Source organism: Diadema antillarum, unplaced genomic scaffold, assembly GCF_040938485.1.
Source record: "Diadema antillarum isolate AM-2024a unplaced genomic scaffold, OU_Dant_1.0 seq00000854_RagTag, whole genome shotgun sequence".
In the NCBI taxonomy this organism is placed as follows: Eukaryota; Metazoa; Echinodermata; class Echinoidea; order Diadematoida; family Diadematidae; genus Diadema; species Diadema antillarum.
This window is the reverse complement of record NW_027271725.1, coordinates 502830-521389: the sequence shown is the minus strand read 5'-3', so window position 1 is coordinate 521389 and position 18560 is coordinate 502830. Positions and strand designations below refer to the sequence as shown.

At 36.9% G+C, this 18560-nt stretch overlaps 1 protein-coding gene across 1 annotated transcript; it reads right to left on the bottom strand.

Moving 5' to 3' along the window:
• Nucleotides 1–6553: 6553 nt before the first annotated feature.
• On the bottom strand, nt 6554–17723 carry LOC139740430 (probable isocitrate dehydrogenase [NAD] subunit alpha, mitochondrial). Its single transcript, XM_071651024.1, has 11 exons — nt 17646–17723; nt 15702–15749; nt 14996–15079; nt 13270–13442; nt 12459–12588; nt 11468–11601; nt 10781–10883; nt 10351–10415; nt 9711–9795; nt 8553–8705; nt 6554–6637 (listed from the first exon to the last, which is right to left on the bottom strand). Exons 1-11 carry the CDS (start codon nt 17670–17672, stop codon nt 6554–6556), a joined length of 1086 nt encoding a protein of 361 aa, XP_071507125.1. The 5' UTR covers nt 17673–17723.
• Nucleotides 17724–18560: the final 837 nt, after the last annotated feature.

Below are 18560 nucleotides of genomic sequence, written 5' to 3'. Positions count from 1 at the left end.
TTTCTGAGACCATGAAAATACTTTGACTGGTGTGAAAGCATACTGTCTCCACTTTAATAAGCAAGAATTATATGGAACATGGATAGGAATCAAAGAACCTTTCTGTGACATTGCATGAGTGATTGGAATATGGTGTATCTGAAATCATGTGACTTTGATTGATGTTTTATCGTATCGCAAGAGGCAAAGAGGCAAGAGGCAAAGTGCTGGTTACTAACTGTAACGTTGCTTTTTATGTGTTGCCTTTCTTTGCAGTCCCTTTCACTGTTTCTACAACAGTGGTACAGACCCAATCTTACCAAAAGTACACAATTAAATCCAATAATGACTTGAGTAATTGCTATTCGTATTCGAAAACAAAAACAACATGACTGTATTCTCATCATTATTCTGCCATTGTCAAATTTAACTTCTTGCTATTTGGATTTGTTCCTGATTTATATTGATATGCAAGTTTTGTCTTTATTTTGAAGGATATCTCCCATAGCTCTTTCACTGAAGCTAACAGTACTTTCCTCTTTTGGTGCCAGCAAGTTCCATTTATTTGTCTGTTAGGAAGTCCATGCCATATGCAGTGCATGGGTCCATCAGGTTGTCAGATGTGGAATTCTGGAACTTTAGTTGTTACAAGTATCAAAGGCTCTCACCTGAACTTCATAACTCGGAGTGGATGGGGAAAAGGATAGAGAAAGTCTGGAAGTTCTTGCAACGAATTCACTGGTTGTTGGTGGTAGAGCATTCTGGCAAGCTACTGGTAGTGATGACCAAGTACATGTACATGTGAGAAGTTGGACGGACCCTCAGGCAATGAGAGGACAGGGAGGTGTGTATTCAAACTGGTCCTTTGTAATTCTCTTTCGACAGGAGTAACACCGTCCAATTCTGCTGATGTATGTATGAACATATGCCACAAGACATACCTGTACAGTGATCTCCTTGTTTTCAGCTAAATGTGTCTGTCTCCAGAGAAATAAGTTGATCTTTTCCAGTCACGGAAGCACTTGTATGTGGCAAAAAGCGAGTGAAAATTCCTCACACTCTACGGACAAATAATTGAGTGGGATGAAAGAAATGTAGCAGGCCTTCTTTGAAGAAGAGATGTCCTGTTTGACATGATCAGATATATGTTGATACAGAGTGAAATCAAGTGTAATGTATATTGTTGCTATGTTGTCTGGGGCTTATCCTGCAAGCTTAGGTTTACATGTATGTTTGGATGTTTGAGCTGGTTTGAGACCAAAATTTGTACATTTTGAAATATTTGTTTTTTTCTTTTGATATGATACAATGTGTAGAATATATGCTCTATTTGTAACATTTTTGTTGATTACTGATTTAACTCTCAGAAATTCATATTTAACTTTCATGTTCTAACATCTTTTGACATATGTACTATGGAACCTTGTACTTAATACTGACTTTTCATGAAGATATTTAGTTGATATTTAAATTGTTTTAGGCTTCTCCGTGGAGTTAACCCTACACTTAACTGTACTATAGAAGAACTATGTTTTTGTAAGCAAAATGCAATAGAAATCATACCTTTGAAAGATTCAAGGTCATCTAGGTCGATATATGTGACACATGGTATTCATAAATGTATTCATTATACTTCACAATTATTCATTCAGCCAGAAGAGAGACTGCCGGTACATAGAAAAAAAAAATATCTGTGAGTTCCTGCGTGGCGAGTTACTGTTTGCACTGAAACCACAGCTGTATGAAGGGAGAACAAAATGCTTCATACTGAAATGAGCAGTATCTGCAACATTTTGCGGGAGATATTAACAATTTCTCCATATAATTTTATCGCCCAGTCGCCTCGAGTCCAAAAGTATTTGATTAAAGGAGAAGCGTTACTAACCATTAGCAAGTACTAGTTGATCAGTATTCTCCATCCTTTACAATTTGTGGAGTAAGATCAAGTTCCAATAGATATTGCAATTACATTTTGTATTTCCACGAGTGACAACATACTTTGTATTGTCCACATGTTTGGTCAAACAGCTAACGTAAATCCATTACACATTATTCTTACAGCTCTAATGTGCCTACCAAAGGTAAATAATCACTAATATATGTGACATAGGATGAGAAACTGTAGTGTACATATAGTGATTACCAACTGTTCGCAACTGTTGTCAAGACTTCTTCCCGTCAAATCAGGACATTTTTAATTCCTTTTTATATTTTCATATGAACAGCATGTTCCAAAGCTTCAAATGCCTCAGTGTCAGTATATGTGATTTTTATGTGATTAGATAATCATGTCTCGTAATCTGTTTTCCTTGTTGTGTTTAAATTTATAATAAAGGAGTTGGTGATCTCGACAATTTACATGCAGCCGTCTCTTTGTGTTTCAGCCTGAGGTGTGAGCCATCTTTCATATATATGTCACGTTTCTATGATATTAATGTGACAAAAGACATGGTGAGGGAACATGCAAATTATGCTAGGTGTAGGGGAGGATGCATTCCAATGTCTTTTGTTAAACATATCAGTACTTTGGCAGTGATTGACAGATGAGGTCACTATAGGAATATTGGTTTGGAAGGATTTTTTTTTTGTTGGTGTATCCAAGTAATCTGAAGAAAAATTAGAAATATATGGAAATGTCTCTAGATACTCATTTCACCACAAACGTGATGTTGGGGGTATCCTAAATCAACAGAAATCAACATGCATTTGTATTTCAGGGAACCTCTAACGAGTTAACATTTTCATCACCATGTAACATGTTAAATATTCTGCAAGATATTTTAGTACACCGATATTGTGAGAAACCTGATATATGTAGATAACAAGGTACATAATTGCCATGGTTTTTAAGTCCCGTGTAGAAAGGTTAATTCAAAGCCATGGGAGACATTTGCATCATTACAAAGCCAGAAGACAAGCTCTTGTATGACAGGGACATACTGTCTACGGCCTATATTTAGCAAGTCTTATTTTTCGCGTATCGGGAGTTGCCAACAATTTCACAAGCAGTTAAATTCGTGATTGTGGAGTAAGTAGAATGGAGAAATGTATTTGCTCGTCACATTCATGTTGGGATTAGACTTAATATTTTTGTGTGTTTGTAGATTTAGGAATAGCACCCAACTTGCGAAATTCACAAAAATAAAACCACACAAAAATTAAAACCTTGCGATATTATTGCCATATACAGTAGGCCCTATCAGTATGCATTGTTTTCATCCCCTGATGAAGATGTTCTCGGCACTTGCGGTGGATACCAAACACTGCTACATGTACTCTGTTTAAGACTTTCCTGTGTATTACAACGACACAAAGACTCAAGAGTTCCATCGGGCAGCAAAAGACTTTTATTATTCCATCTGTATGTTAATAGGGTCATTCACAGCCTTCATTAACCAGGGAATAACCATTAACAGTCTCTCCGCTGCATGGCTTAATACTCAAATTACGGGGAAGGGAAGACGTAGCATTTCAGTCTTCTCGGAGAAAAACCTTCCATCAACCACGGTTTCAACCATTCTAATACTCAACACATTTACACATTGTTGTGCGATACAATAACATCTGTTTAAAAATGAGTTGAACAACCACATGTACTGCAGGAAAGCTTTGCCTTACATCACTAGAATAACCAGCAAACAGTCTCATAAAATTGCTTGAAATTGCACAAATATAGATAGTGCTTTGCAATTCCTGTTTTATGACACATTTCATAGAAACAACAGCCCTTTCAAGCAAAGTACGTCACAACCAAGACAATAAATATTTCTGTTTTCATTGTACATGAAGTTACAATCTACAAATTATACTGCTCAAGAATCAACACTCTTGGTATGCGCAACCATACATATCAAATACCAACTAACCCTTTCTTCTGGTTCTGCCAGTTTTCAGTAAGTAAAATAGAAAAGCAGATTTGTGCGGCACTGACTTCAAATGGTAAAAAGGAATGCTAATGGGCTACAGGTATGTTCGGTATAATAATGGCAAAAGTACATGTAGGCTAAAAAGTTCAAAGTGACTTCAAGGTACATTTTCATGACTACAACCAATTCTTTGCTGATGTACACTGATTTGCTGGTATTCTCTGCCTTAAATTCACTCAAGCATGCTTGACAGCATGTTTCAAAGACTGTAGGCAGTTATATTTCACTGCAAACAGTTCTGAACAGAAACAGACAAATGCTGGAAACATTTACAGTACTAGCATTCAACATCACAATATGAACTGATTTGTCTTCACATAATGTGCAGAATTAAACCAAGTGTATTTAAAAGCAGCTGTTTTGGTGCTTTGAGTTCACTCTAATGGAGTCGACATACATGCAGTACAGGAAGCCAGTTTGGACTTTCATTTTTGCACAGCAGCACCAGATAATCATGTGCATCAATAGCAGAAGTCCTCGGTCTTCTCGTTTCCCATCACAATTGTAAATTCTCTTATTTTAAAATGACAACAGAAACATTTCAGCACAAGACCTAAACTTTTGACCATGATGTAACGACTTATGAGAAACTGACGATTGTCTCAACAAATTGCTTTGTCCTACATACATACCAAACTTGAATGGATTCCATGGCATCTTTAATTGTGGTCATAAAATTGTAAAATTCAGAGTTTGACTCTCGCTTTGGTCTTTACCTCATCTACTGAAAAATCACAAAATGAAATATTGCTCTTTCAAACCTGTTTGATATTCACAAAATTCATTGTGATCTTGGAATTATCGCTTAAAATAAGAACATTCAGCCCACGATCTTGATTACCCACGTGACCTTTGCTGTAATAACCCCCAAATCTAGGGTTCATCGTGGGATGTCACATACATATACCAAGTTTCCTGTTGATACTGGCAGGTGTTCCACAGTTTATCATAGTAGCACGTATAAACTGTACACGGAACAGAGAGATGACAATCCACAATGGACCGCCCTCACAGCACCGTAAGCACTATATGGAAGAGACCAAGAATTCATATTTGACTCCCAAAAAAAACCCCAGTTTGTTGCAGCCATGCAGTTAGTGTTCCACCGCTATTTAAGACAAAGAAAGAGAGAGGAATTACTGACTGCCTTCTGCAAAACAAACTGTCCATATATCTTGCACATTACATGACTGACAACTTTTACATTGACCTGTTCAGGTTGAGATTCTTTTTTCCCTTTTTGAGACAATGCAAATGAAAAGGAAAGGGGCCTACACCTTTACATGACAAAGTACTGGCCAAAGACACAAGACATTAATCTGTCCAGCTGGGTTAAATATGGCAAGTAATTGTCGTTTTGTGCATTTTAGCTATTGAAAACAACACACATAAGTTTTGTGTCTTTCAGAAGGCTCATATGCATGACATATCACAGTGCTGTATTAACAGTGCTGTTTTTTTAATATAAACTGTAACACTTAAGCATCCAATATGAGAGCATATTTTGTGTCATCTCAAGTGTGCTTGTACAAAAGAGACCAATCTGGACGACCAACTCCTAAAATGTCACTGCAAACTGCGCAGTAACACCAGAAATCTGGTGAAATTCTGTGAAAAAGAATGTGTGATGTCACTGCATGATTGCCGTGTACTTTGCTACACTTGATATTCCACTGCTGAATGGCAAAAATTGCATGAAATTTAGACGGAAAGGCAAGTTCTTCTATCTTTGATGATTATATTGCATAGCCTTATTTCATAGAGTGCAGGGAAATACTGCCATTGGCAGGGCCACATACTGTACTTCCCTTTGATTTGTGTGATATATGGGCCCTACATGCACATTTTCCCATACCCCACTAACTCTATTCTGTAGATCATGAAGGTGTCATCTTGGTAAGCTTTCTACTGACAGCGGGACCCCGCACAGTTTAAATAATAAGATACTCATGTTTCTGCGAGGGACTTTACATCTCTTTTACATGGTACAGTGTAACATCGTTTGTGACTCGTACTTCGTGTCCTGCTCACCATTCTATGCACATATATACAAACACAGGAGCAATGGTGTCCTCGTGTTCGGTCTACGTTACACAAAATACAACCTGAACATTAAATTCTGCATTAAAATAACATTACCTTCAGTACCAGCAACGCTTCATAAACTTGAACAGATATGTACAGAATCAACAAAACTGGAACATTGTACTCAACTATATTATAAAAAAAAAACCTAGAACTGTACTGGAAAGAAATAAAAAAATCCTCATTCACGGGTAAGCTTAAATTTTGCATAACTAAAAATTCAAAAAGGCATCAAGGATATTACTCGTACCCTATTTTCAAGTATTATTTTTTAACCACGTCAGAAGAATCCTTTATACTGTTACATAATCAAATACTAGTTTGTTCAGTATGTGTAAAGTTAGCAGGCATGCATTGAATTTCAGATGGTTTATAATACCACGAGTTGAATAGCAAGATATGGTATAATGAAAGTACATGCTACTATTTCACACACATATAAATAAACATTTCATCTTATAAGAAATGATAAAAACACATTTGAATGTTCTAAATCCAACTTAAATATCCCGTGGGTGCATACTAGAGTGTTTGAGTGACCAAATTAGAGGATCTCCCCAGGCCTATGCCATTGCTTGGATCTTGTCACAAATTGCCGCAGTGAACTCTGAGCAGGTTGACGAGCCTCCAAGGTCCCCGGTCAAATGCTGTCAAGATGTGATGTGTGTAAAAGGAAAGAATCAAACATGAAATAATTACAGATCTCCCTACTTCAAGAATCTTCTCTTCCTTCATAGTTGCTGTTTAATTCAATCCATTAGAATTGCTTTGTAAATGTGAATGATGAAACTGGTCGTAGTCTAAGAAATGATCATTATTTGGTTTTACCACGTTGTAGAACACAGCGCTACCAGCAATCTACAGTGCCCTTGTTAGTTCGTCTGTTTAATTCAATCCATTAGAATTGTTTTGTAAATGTGAAATACGTATTGTATTTTTTTCTTTTTCTGTGGTCTGTTCCATCCTATCAGTTTCTCCCTCTGTTTCTTTCTCTCTTTGTCCATCCTCCGTTCATTTCAACACTTTTTCTTTCAGTTTTCCCCTTTTTTTCTTCGTTCTTTCGTCAGTATTGAGCTCAATTACAATTGGAATTTGAATTCTTGGAAATTTCTTCTGGAAGTTTTCACTTCAAGCATTTTTTTGGTCTTCAATAGCAATGAATGATTTCATGGTTTAATTCTAATTCTTTAAATAAGAATGGTTGAATGCATTGTATACTGGTGTTGGCAATTGCTATAGCATTCGCTCAGTCACATCTCTCATGTATGTAGCGTTATCCGCATTGTGATTACCTCCTATGTAATGCTCTTCTTCTTTTCTATTTTTTTTTTCTAATTGCACATGTGGCACTTCGTATGTGTACTTCGTATGTGTAGCTCGTTGCTGCTGTTGATGGTATTTCTTTTTATCTGTAATCAATTTGAAAGATTTATCCGAGCTCTTTTGGACTTTTTCTCCCTCTCTGTTTCATTTTGTTTGACCCCTTCTCTTTGATTTCTCCGTTCGTCCCCTCTCGATCTATATGTTGCTGCTATCCTTTCATTATTTTATTCGCTTTCACACCTGTTTGCGAATACTTATTCACACCTGTTCGCGAGTACTCATTTTACTCTCTGCTCTACATTGTTCCCCCCCCCCTTTTCATGATCCCTATGTTATTCTCTTCTCTCTTTCTATTTTCTGGTTGTCCTCTTTTTATTTCTTATCCGCTTCCACACTTGTTCGTGAATATTTATTCTAACATCTCCTATTCAACTCACTTGATGTTTCTTTTCTTTGTTTTTTTTTTCTCACTCTCTTTTTGAATACCGATAGCCTTGATTTTTTTTTTCTTTTTGTATGTAAGGGTGTGTGCAAATTCTTTTCTGTTGATGCCTTATCTTTGTTGTTACATTTGGTGTTATCAATTTTTATGATAATGTAATTATAGTGTGGCATTTTTGGGTTTTTTTTTTGGGGGGGGGTTGGCTGTCAATATGAATCAGTTGTTGTGTAAAGTGTCAGTTTGTTTTATTTCTTTTCTTTATGTCTCCCTGTAAAGTTGTAAAGCTGTAAAGTTTGATGTAAACCAAATGTGGTCAGTCTTCGGACTTTTATTTGGTGTTTTTTTAATAAAACTGAAATTGAATTGAATTGAATTTAATATTTTGAGGTATTCCTGATGACCTTAGACTTCAAAATGTAATGTCACAGGCAAAGCAACAGTTATTATTTTATTTTTCATTCACACCCAACATGCACAAGTGTGAAAATTTGCTTTACAGGAGCATTAACGCAAATGGCTCATTGATTTTCTAATCATTACATTAAATATCATTTCTTTTTAAATTTTATTTCCAGCAAGAGTAGTTGCCTTGCAGCATTCTTAGCAGATCACAGAAAATTGAAAGACTAGTTTCATTTTCTAATGCCAAGTCCTATAGCCAAGTTTCCAGTTTGGCATCTAATGTTATACTGCAAGTAAGTCAGCATATAAATCTTATTTAAAAGGAAATGATCTCAAAGATCGTGAAAGGCAGGGGAATACTACCTTTTGGATCTTCATTAAAGGGGTTCACTTACCTGACGTTCACCAATGACCTCCAGACAAGCTGACTCGATGCGGTGGGCGTGGCCCATCAGTTCCATGTGACGAAGCATCATGACGGCACTAAGTAGCAGGGCCGTGGGGTTGGCCTTGTCCTGTCCTGCAATGTCGGGGGCTGTACCATGAACCTGCAGGCAAGGGGACAATGGAAGATTTCTTCATAAAACCATGATATAACCAGTGAGTCTTCAAAGACACAAATACATAACATGCCCTCTTGAGTTTTCCACCTTGTGTCACTTTCCTATCATTCAAATCCACATACAATATTATTGTATTTCACAGGTTGTATACACCACATATCTCTTGAGTGTAATACAATCTGTGTTATACTCAAGAAATGGGACATGCACACAATTTTGCGAGTGATGGAGTTTGCTATTGAGAACCACAATAACAGAATGAGAAAGAAGTATTATCACAATTCACAAGAAAAGTAGCAATATCCCACCCAAGAGATGCTATACAAAGCATATTTATGTCCACAAAGGCAACATTTTCTTGAGTTGTTAACTTGTACATGTTGGTTGACTCATAAAATTTGTGAAAAATAAGACCAATGCAAAATATGCCAAATATACAGTTCTCACTGGGATTTCAACCCACAGTGCCACTGAGTTATTGTTCATTGTCACATACCTTGCAGCAGAAAATTTCACATTAATGGCAACTCTTCTTTATCATTTTTAATAAGAATAAAAAGCCAAACCAGAAGAGTAGTGTAGACACTGAACATGAAATATTGTTTATTGGTAAAATATAATTTAAAAGGTACATAATCAATTGTGTGTGTGAACATGATATTAAAAAGCATTCTCTTTGAAGTGATGGTAATAAAACGGCACATCACATCACAAAACCAAAATCATTAATTACAGACTCAGAGAATAGCATGACTAAGGAATGGTGACTATTGGTTAATCTACCACTCCAATCATTTCTTAATATCAGAAAAGATCTCATGTCAATAGGCCTACAGTGCATTTTTAATTACAAAAAAAAAAAGAAGAAAGAAAAAGCTATAATAGCTACATTCACATTGTATATCAATGCTATACATATGCAACACTTTGAAAACAAACAAGGTAAACATGAAACTCTATTGAAGATGAAATGTTTCCCTGTGAACTCACAGATTCAAAGATAGCCACTCCACCAGCACCAATGTTTCCACTGGGTGTAACACCCAGACCTCCTACCAGACCAGCACAAAGGTCACTGTAGTAGCGGAAAATCAAGCACAAGACATAACACTTTAAATAAATAAGGCAATATATCTTTCTGTGTGACTACATTTTCATAGCTTCCATGCTTGGTGATCATTGCGTGCCATAATAATTGGGTGAAAACAAATATCTGCACCAAGCTGTCACTATCTTATTGGTCATATGAACAAGTTCATGCAGTATTTAGTGAATATTTGTAAATGGAAAATGTTGTCATGAGTTTCTTTACATATATGTGCCATGAAGTGGAAGCTACAATATACTCAAGTGTGAAATTATTATGATTGTGAAGGTGCAATCAATCAAACACAAGTTATATGTATCAAGATATCTTGCAAAGAAATGGAACTGACATGAACTCATGCTTCAGTACATGACAGGTAGCATTCATTTACAAACCTTTCCCATCCCCAATGAACCTTCCACTTGGCTCACATGTTAGTGGATCATTCTTGATTTGTGTTTCATTCCTTTTTCTTCTTCTTTTTCTTCAAAGAGTACAACTATCAGTTGAATTATGACATCAGAGTCCAAGAGTTGCTCTTACCTCAAAATGTCTCCATACAAGTTTGGCATTACCAACACATCATACTGGGATGGATCTTGGACCATCTGCAAAGATTGGGAACAGTGGGTAGTATAAATATTACTCACATTGTGCAGTACGGCAGTATGCAGGGCTGTATTACCAATTCTTTCTAAACCATACAACCACTTCACAACAAGATTCTGAAATCTCCTCACATAAAGAATATAGCCATTGCAAACCATCTGTGCCAATGTGCACAATTTAAACACAATGTTGACATCTATCATTTTGATTCTTTTATCATGTCTGACTACGAACTCACATATTTAATGCCATTCCCAATATAGTGCCTATATATGAACATGTTATCAACTCAGATTTGTGTAACTGGCAAACAGAAGTATATCATAAGAGTTTCACAGAGCAACCATATATGAAGGCCGCTTACATTCAGACAGACTGTGTCGAGGTAGACTTCATTGAATCGGATGTCTCTGTGCTTCTCAGCAACCTGTCTGCAGCATCGCAGAAACAAACCATCAGACATCCTCCTACACAGAGAATATAATGGTGTGGGAGAGAAAAAAAATGAGGGAATAGCTTTAAAAGGGCTAACAAGTTCTGAAAGAAAATAAATACATGTCATGGGTCACACATTATATCCAATTTTGTACAGTTGAACCCATGTCTAGCAATGATTTCGGCGTGACACACAACAAAGTGATCTTTACATGCAAGTGGGTGCTATAGCAATGGATACGCAGGTTGGGAGCAAAGTGATATTGACGTATTTTCAGTGAAATTTATTGGCCCATAATGAAAGGAAACATAAAAATCTAACTTGAATCTTAGTTGCCTGACTATGGCTAAAAGAGAAAACCTTTTTGGGAATTTGGCGACCCAACACAAATTTTTAGTGGCCACATGCCACAATTACTGTTGAGCACAGCAACACCTATTGTATCATGCACGTGTGGATTCAAAAGTTCTTTGCATGACACAAATTGTCACACCTGAAGATTAAATGAGTACAGAAAGGTATGTTTTTATGCTTTTTAGCCACGATGAACAATGTATTTCATTACTGTTCTTCATATCCTGTATAAAGCTTTGCAAAACTGAAATTTTGACTCACATGATGTTAGCTTTGTGCACTGCAGTGACCGTGTGTCTATTGTTGGCCTTGGCGTACTCAAAGGCAAACTCAGCCACCCGCATGGATGCTTCCTCGGTGATCAGCTTTATGCTCTGTACAACACCATCCACTATCTGCAGAAGATATCAAACACATGGAGAAACACAAGAGTGACATGCTACTGGAATTCACTCTGGAATGCATTTTGCTGTAGCAGAACTTCTTGATGTAAATTCAGTCTTCACCATTAGCAAAGTGATCTATTGTATGTCATGACAGCTCCAAAAAGACATTTGGAAAAGCCTTATTAATCTGAATCAGCTCCAGGAAGGTTTGGGAGTGAAATGGCAATATACACATGTACACCAATACTTTCTTGGTATACTTGTATCTTCAGGTTATAAAACAAGGGCCACACAGGAAACTTTACCTTACCAACAAAGCAATGTCTTCTAAAGCAGACCTTATTATGGCCTCTGACTACTTAATCTGGAAACAGATTAATCATACTACACATGAAGATGATTTGCAGGTGAATGCTTAATCACTGCTAAGAAGGTAAAGATACACAAGATAAATGTTATGAAATTACAGTAGAAGAAAGGTAATGACATTATACTGTAAGATATGATTGAACTGCTATTCCAAACAACAGTAAAAAAGTCAAGATTCTGTGATCAACGTGATATGAAATATTGTTGGCCTGGACTAAGGATAGTTGTTGATAATAAATTAAGCAAGTACATGTGAATATTAAAGCTCTGCCATTAATTTTGTTTTCATTTATTGAAATTCAGACAATTTCTGACCTCATACTTATGAAATGAGACATCACTTCTTTTCCAGTTTTTCTTTTAACAGACCAGGACCATTTCCTTTACACTGTGAAGATATTTACATCCACTTTCCTCTCAAAGAAGCTACGTTGATGAATGGACACAGCCCTGCAAAACTGCTGACACGAAATGGCAGAAAGCGATCGTTCACTCACCAAGTGTTCAATTCCGCTGTACTCTCCCTCCGTGTTTTCTCTTATTGTGACCAGATCCACATTGTCATACACTGTCTTGTAACCTTCGAGGGACTTGCAGGGTCTGACGTTGGCATACAAGTTAAATTCCCTGCAAGGATACACAGATATACAATATTATTCGCATACACGTAGTACACAAAAAGAACAGGCAACTAATTAACTGATGAAACTATCTGTAAGAGACTTATACGGTAGCTGGTCTAGGTAACTGCTGTCAGGACATTGCTGTGGAAGGTACCCTTTATTGACCAAGATTACAGTTTTCTGGCAGATATGTATTTTTTAATACATATCAAAAGTGACATATATGTATGATATAGTAATTCTGGTAAGTCTGACTGACTCCTTCTGATGTGAACGGTAAATTGATTATTCATGCCATTCAGCATCTGCCCTAGATGTCATGGATAAAATCTTCAGTACTACTCACAGCACATCACTTCCTTAAATATCACATCCACTTTGCTCCATCTCCTGCAGACTATGGTAAACATTACAACTCGAAGTATTTCAACCTGATAGATAATCTTTACCAATTTTAAGTAAAATATACCTGACCACTTCTGATATGCTGTAAAAATGATAATGATTCAATGATTAAAAAAGCATGGGTGAAGAGAAATGAAAAAGAAAATTTCTTGATTTTAGTACTATGCAGTTTGAAGAAAATGGAAACGTAGCTCATGAAATACACATTAAGTTTGAGCAATCAATGTAGATTATTTTATCTTCTCGATAAACTCAACATATTGTAACTTTCACAACTTACTTCCTGAGGGCAAGATTGAGGCTCATGTGACCCTTGCCGATGGGTGTGGCCAGTGGTCCCTTCAGACCAATCTTGTTCCTGTTCATGGACTCCACGGCAGCGGGAGGTATACGTGTGCGCCCATCGGGTCCTCTGACCGGTGTCACATCCACTGACTCCCATTCCACAGGAACCTGTTCAAGACATTACTTTTTGTATTTATTATCCTATTTTTATTCTCATTTTTTTAAAACAAGACTGGTGAAACTTTACTAACAATATCTCTGTTTCTACCTATAACAGCAACATAAAACAAGTGTTCAGTGGATATGCAAGAGAGGAATAAGCTTGAATACATAAATACATAAAATGCAAGACTAAAACACGCAAAAAGACAAAACTAAACAAACTTTTGAGTGTGTCGGTCATATATCTTGTAGACAAAGAATGAACTAGAATTGAGATCTTAAATCAAGAGGAGATATTTGCTTCCCTGACTAAAATGTGAACACTTTTCCCTTTAGTTCAGTTTTTCTTTCCATCTTTTTGTCTGTGCTGACCAATATCTTGATGTATAGAATATATCAAATTATTTGCATACTAACACACACACACACACACACACACACACACACCAAATACTCCCAGAGTATGGTATGAGTCTGAAAATGGTACCTATAACAAGTCATACATATTGTAAACACACCCCAATACATACAATGGAAACGCATGATAATGAGAGCAATACACTCATACCAAATCTTTGACAAAATTACGAAAGACATGTCACTAGAGGGAGTTTATATGAAAGCAAAGATTTTTATTTTTTTTTTGAACACATCGTAACTCAAGTTCCATAACCCCTCAAACTGCACAGGAAATTTTATATATGACACAACAATATACTTGAAAGGCAAAGAAGACAAAAATATTTTATTCATATACTGTATACGCTATATATTTCGTGGGGGTTTTATTTTCGCGAATTTCGCGAGTCGGGAGCTATTTGCGAAATTAACAACACGCGAAAATATTACCTTCCAAAATGAATCCCTTGCCTTGATGATACGAACATTTCAGTACCGTACTAGTATACCATGTCACGGCTTACCGAACAGACCATACTGGCTAAGCTTGTTTACGCACGTCCACGTCTACTTACGAATACTGTAGAGAGCCAATCCATTATCACAAGGGGACCACTCTAGCGCGATGGACTTAACCACTTCAAAAATGTTGAATTCTAACTTACTAGTTCGCAGAATTTGGCAAGTCTTTTTCATGCAGTGTATATCATTCTTATTTGCTGGTAAGTTGAAAATTCACACTTTCTTTGCCACTTCATATTTTCTCTGGTCCCCCAATCGCGAATTTAACCACTCGCAGAAAATGTGTGACAGCGGCAATTCGCGAAAATTTATGTACGCGAAAATAATAGCGTATACAGTATCTAAAATCTGTACGGTTGCTTTCAGTGTTTCATTCAAATATGTGCCAACCACATACATTGTACCAGGGACTATCAATACAAGCTAAGAAAACCTCAAAGACATTCATCTAAGGACATTTTAAAAAACTTTGGACTGGAAACAGTCATAAATAAGAGGATAGTTTATCTGTGAGGAGAAGACTGCTTGTACAGCCAAAACATGAATGTTTCACGTAGAAATACTACCACACTACTCTTACATTGAAAAAAAAAAAGGAAGAAAGACATAACTTTCTTGTGATGACAAGAAATACTTACATCAGCAGCTCTGAAGATTTGTTGAACAGCTGCAGATATTTCAGGACCGATGCCATCGCCGGGGATTAGGGTGACATTTCGCACCTATTGAAGATAAAAACAGATTCTCAAATAGTCAAATTCAGCAGAGAAATGGCTTAGTATCATTACATGTACATTCTAAATGAACTTCAAATGAAATTTACTACTTGGCTACATGAAATCTCTGAGGCAGATCTATTTGATATACTTCTTTTCAATGAATTTCAATTATGATATCACAAACCATCTTTGTTAGTAACTTTTTCCTTTAATTCAAGAGTACAAAGAGTATCTCACTACAATCATCACAGCATCAAACTGCTCAAATGCATGATGGTTCTACAGCAAAAATAAAAATGACTGAGTATGGATCATTTAAAGAATACACTTAAACTATTTGCAGGTAGATGCCAGCTGATTTTGTGTTGTGGGTTATTGTTCACCATCCAAGGTTCACTGCACAAACTTATGATGACCTATTATGGTGGCATGAAGTATAGGTTAGATAGAGGCTTTTTGTGACTTTGCAATTACAATGCATTTGTTTTTGTTTTTGTTTTTTACTAACTTTTAAGAGATTGAAGGCAGCACTAAATTACTCCCCTATAGGGAAGGAAATAAAAGCTACACTTTATACATTAGCTAAGGTATAAATTAGACACAAAATGAAGTTGAAATCACTTACATTATGGGAGCAAAATCTCTTGCAGAGATTGTTGTTCAAGCCAGTCCTCTATTGATGCACAGAAACACAAAACAAAGAGAGACGGATCTCTGAGATTTTATGTGAGGCTTCATACAGTAGAAATTACTTCATTGCAAATGCACTATATAGCAGAAATATAAGCAAGAATATGTATACACAAAACATGTTTTCTCTATAGCATTTGTCCTGAAATGCGTCTCTTACAAATAATGCAAAACACAACAACTCCAATGATTCATAAAAGGGTTTAGAAGGTCTAGAACAGGGACCCTAGTGGATTGACAAATTCTAAATAGATCTTTCTCATTCAGGTATTTTATTAGTGGACTGTTAGACACAAGAAGACATCACTGCCTTCTTCCTCTGGCTCAGTCTGTCTCCTTCAATTGTGAAGATTCTTGCAAACTCTGGGTGTGTACATGTTAACCACAGTGGCATGGGATTATTTCTGCAACTACTTGAACCCTTCAAAGACTTGTACAACTTAGACCTCCCCGAGAGTGACAGAATAATCAGCAAGTTGATTGTGGTCACTCTCAAGGAAGTAGAAGTAGTACAAACCTGTAGTACACACTGTAGTAGTAGTAGTAGTAGTAGTAGTAGCAGCAGCAGCAGCAGCAGCAGCAGAAGAAGAAGAAGACGACGACGACGACGACGACGATGACGAAGAAGGACTTAAACTTGAAAACCTTCATGACGTCGATAACAGCGATAATTCTTGCATATATACAGGTATGGTATTACCGGACAGCATAGTAATTCCGGACGCACACATTTCTGCGTATTAATGACATTTATATGCGTGGGACTTGGTAGACTAGCCTCACAGAGTGTTGCATGGGCCGAAATCGCAAAGAATAAGACACAAAAATGTAAAAACGCTAAAAAATCACACTTCACCTCAGATTTAGAAGAAGATGTTGATTTATAATATTTTATTGCATTAATTGTTCAAAATGTTCTTGTTAGACCTTTTACCATACAATACAAAATTTGAGCCTCATTTGCTGATTTTCTTTGTTGTCCACTCAGCTCAGTGAGAATGTGTACGGTGATTCGTGGGTATGAATTGTGATTCTGGTGCAAGTGCAAGATGTAAAAGACGTTGATTATTCCATTACTATTAGCATTACAAAAGTCATGTTCGGAATCATAATGCGATTTTAAACCGCGCTAAAAGACAACTTTTTGTAGACCCGGGGTTGCTTCGGCTTACTTGAACTCTGAAGACTAACTGGTAGTGTTAGAGAATAGAAGTCCATTTTCAAAAAATCGACGCAAATAATTTTCATAATTTTGATGAATTCGTAATTTACAGGACTCTGTGAATAACTGGTGCTATTTTTGGCCGAAATTGCATCCTCTGAGTACATGAGTACGGAATTCACAGCCACAAAAAAAAAAAAAAAAAAAAAAAAAACAAGCGTCCGGTGATACGATCCACTCTCCTACAAACAGTTGGGTAGAACTAACAGAAAAGAGTCAAATTAGACTTCTACAATCCAAACATTTCTAAGGTCTAGGTTTTAGATCTCAAACTGTCTTTTCCGAAGAATTCGATTTGAAAACCTGAACAGAAGATAAAATATATAGAACTCTCAGTGACAGTGTATTACACCCATTGGGGCATTGAGTAGAACTAACGTTAGACGATTACTTTCTCTCTAACATTGAAATTAGAATAGAGTCTACAAATCTAACGTTAACGAATGTTAGACAGTCAATCAAATTACACACACAATTAACAACGAATGGGACTGACTTTCCACGCCGCTCCTCTAGAATCTGCCGATCATGGTCTGGTTGGATATTCGATGTGTTACGACGAAATTCTGTGTCAGATAAGAAAATGTTAAGCAGTAATACTAAGGACTGAATCAATTCAAAGCTCTTACTCAGTTAAATACAATCTAAACAACTCACTAATGCTGTCCACACTTTACTCGCCATATCCGGTCAGATTTTCTCATTCAGTAAGCAGCGCCGCAGGCTTTTCCTCCCTAATCACACACTTCTACAGTCACACTACAGGACACACACAACACGCACAGAACATCGCTGAATTCTTCGAATGTCGTCATGACAGACATGCGCATTGCGTAATCATAATGCGGCGCACGATACCGTCGTTCGTCTGCTCATTCATGCATTTGGCAGGTCGGGCAGAATACGCAGAATACATAATGTTAGATATCATCATCATCATCCATCATCACCATCATCACCATCGTCACCATCATCATCATCATCATCATCATCATCATCATCATCATCATCATCATCATCATCATCATTATCATTCATCGTCATCATCATTCGTCATCATCATCATCATCATCACCATCATCATCATCACCATCATCATCATCTCTACGGGAGTGTAGATAGGACCCGTCGGTCTCCCGGTCGTCAGCGCTGTTCCATAACTGGATGACCCTTTTGTATTTCAATTCATTTAAATGGTTTATTTATTTCCATCAAAGAAGAAAAAGAAAACATGATTCAAAGCAGTACAAGTTGTTAATTTGACTTTCATTCATGTGGTAAGGACAGTTGGTCGTGTACAATATGCACGAATGATATGATAATAGAAATTGCCCCCTCCCCCTCCCCCTCCCCCTCCCCCCCCCCCCCCCCCCAAAAAAAAAAAGAAAATGAAGAAAAAGTTGCTCCGAATGTTCAATGGACAGTGGGTGGTGAATAATTTGAAGGGATGTGGCCTCTTGTTCCATGATACCGTGATTGTACAAAGAAAGTGTACCTGCCCTTTTTTATGAAGAGTTAAAATTGATTATAGTTGATTCCAACTGTAAGTCTCAGGCAGCCTGTGTGGTAAGA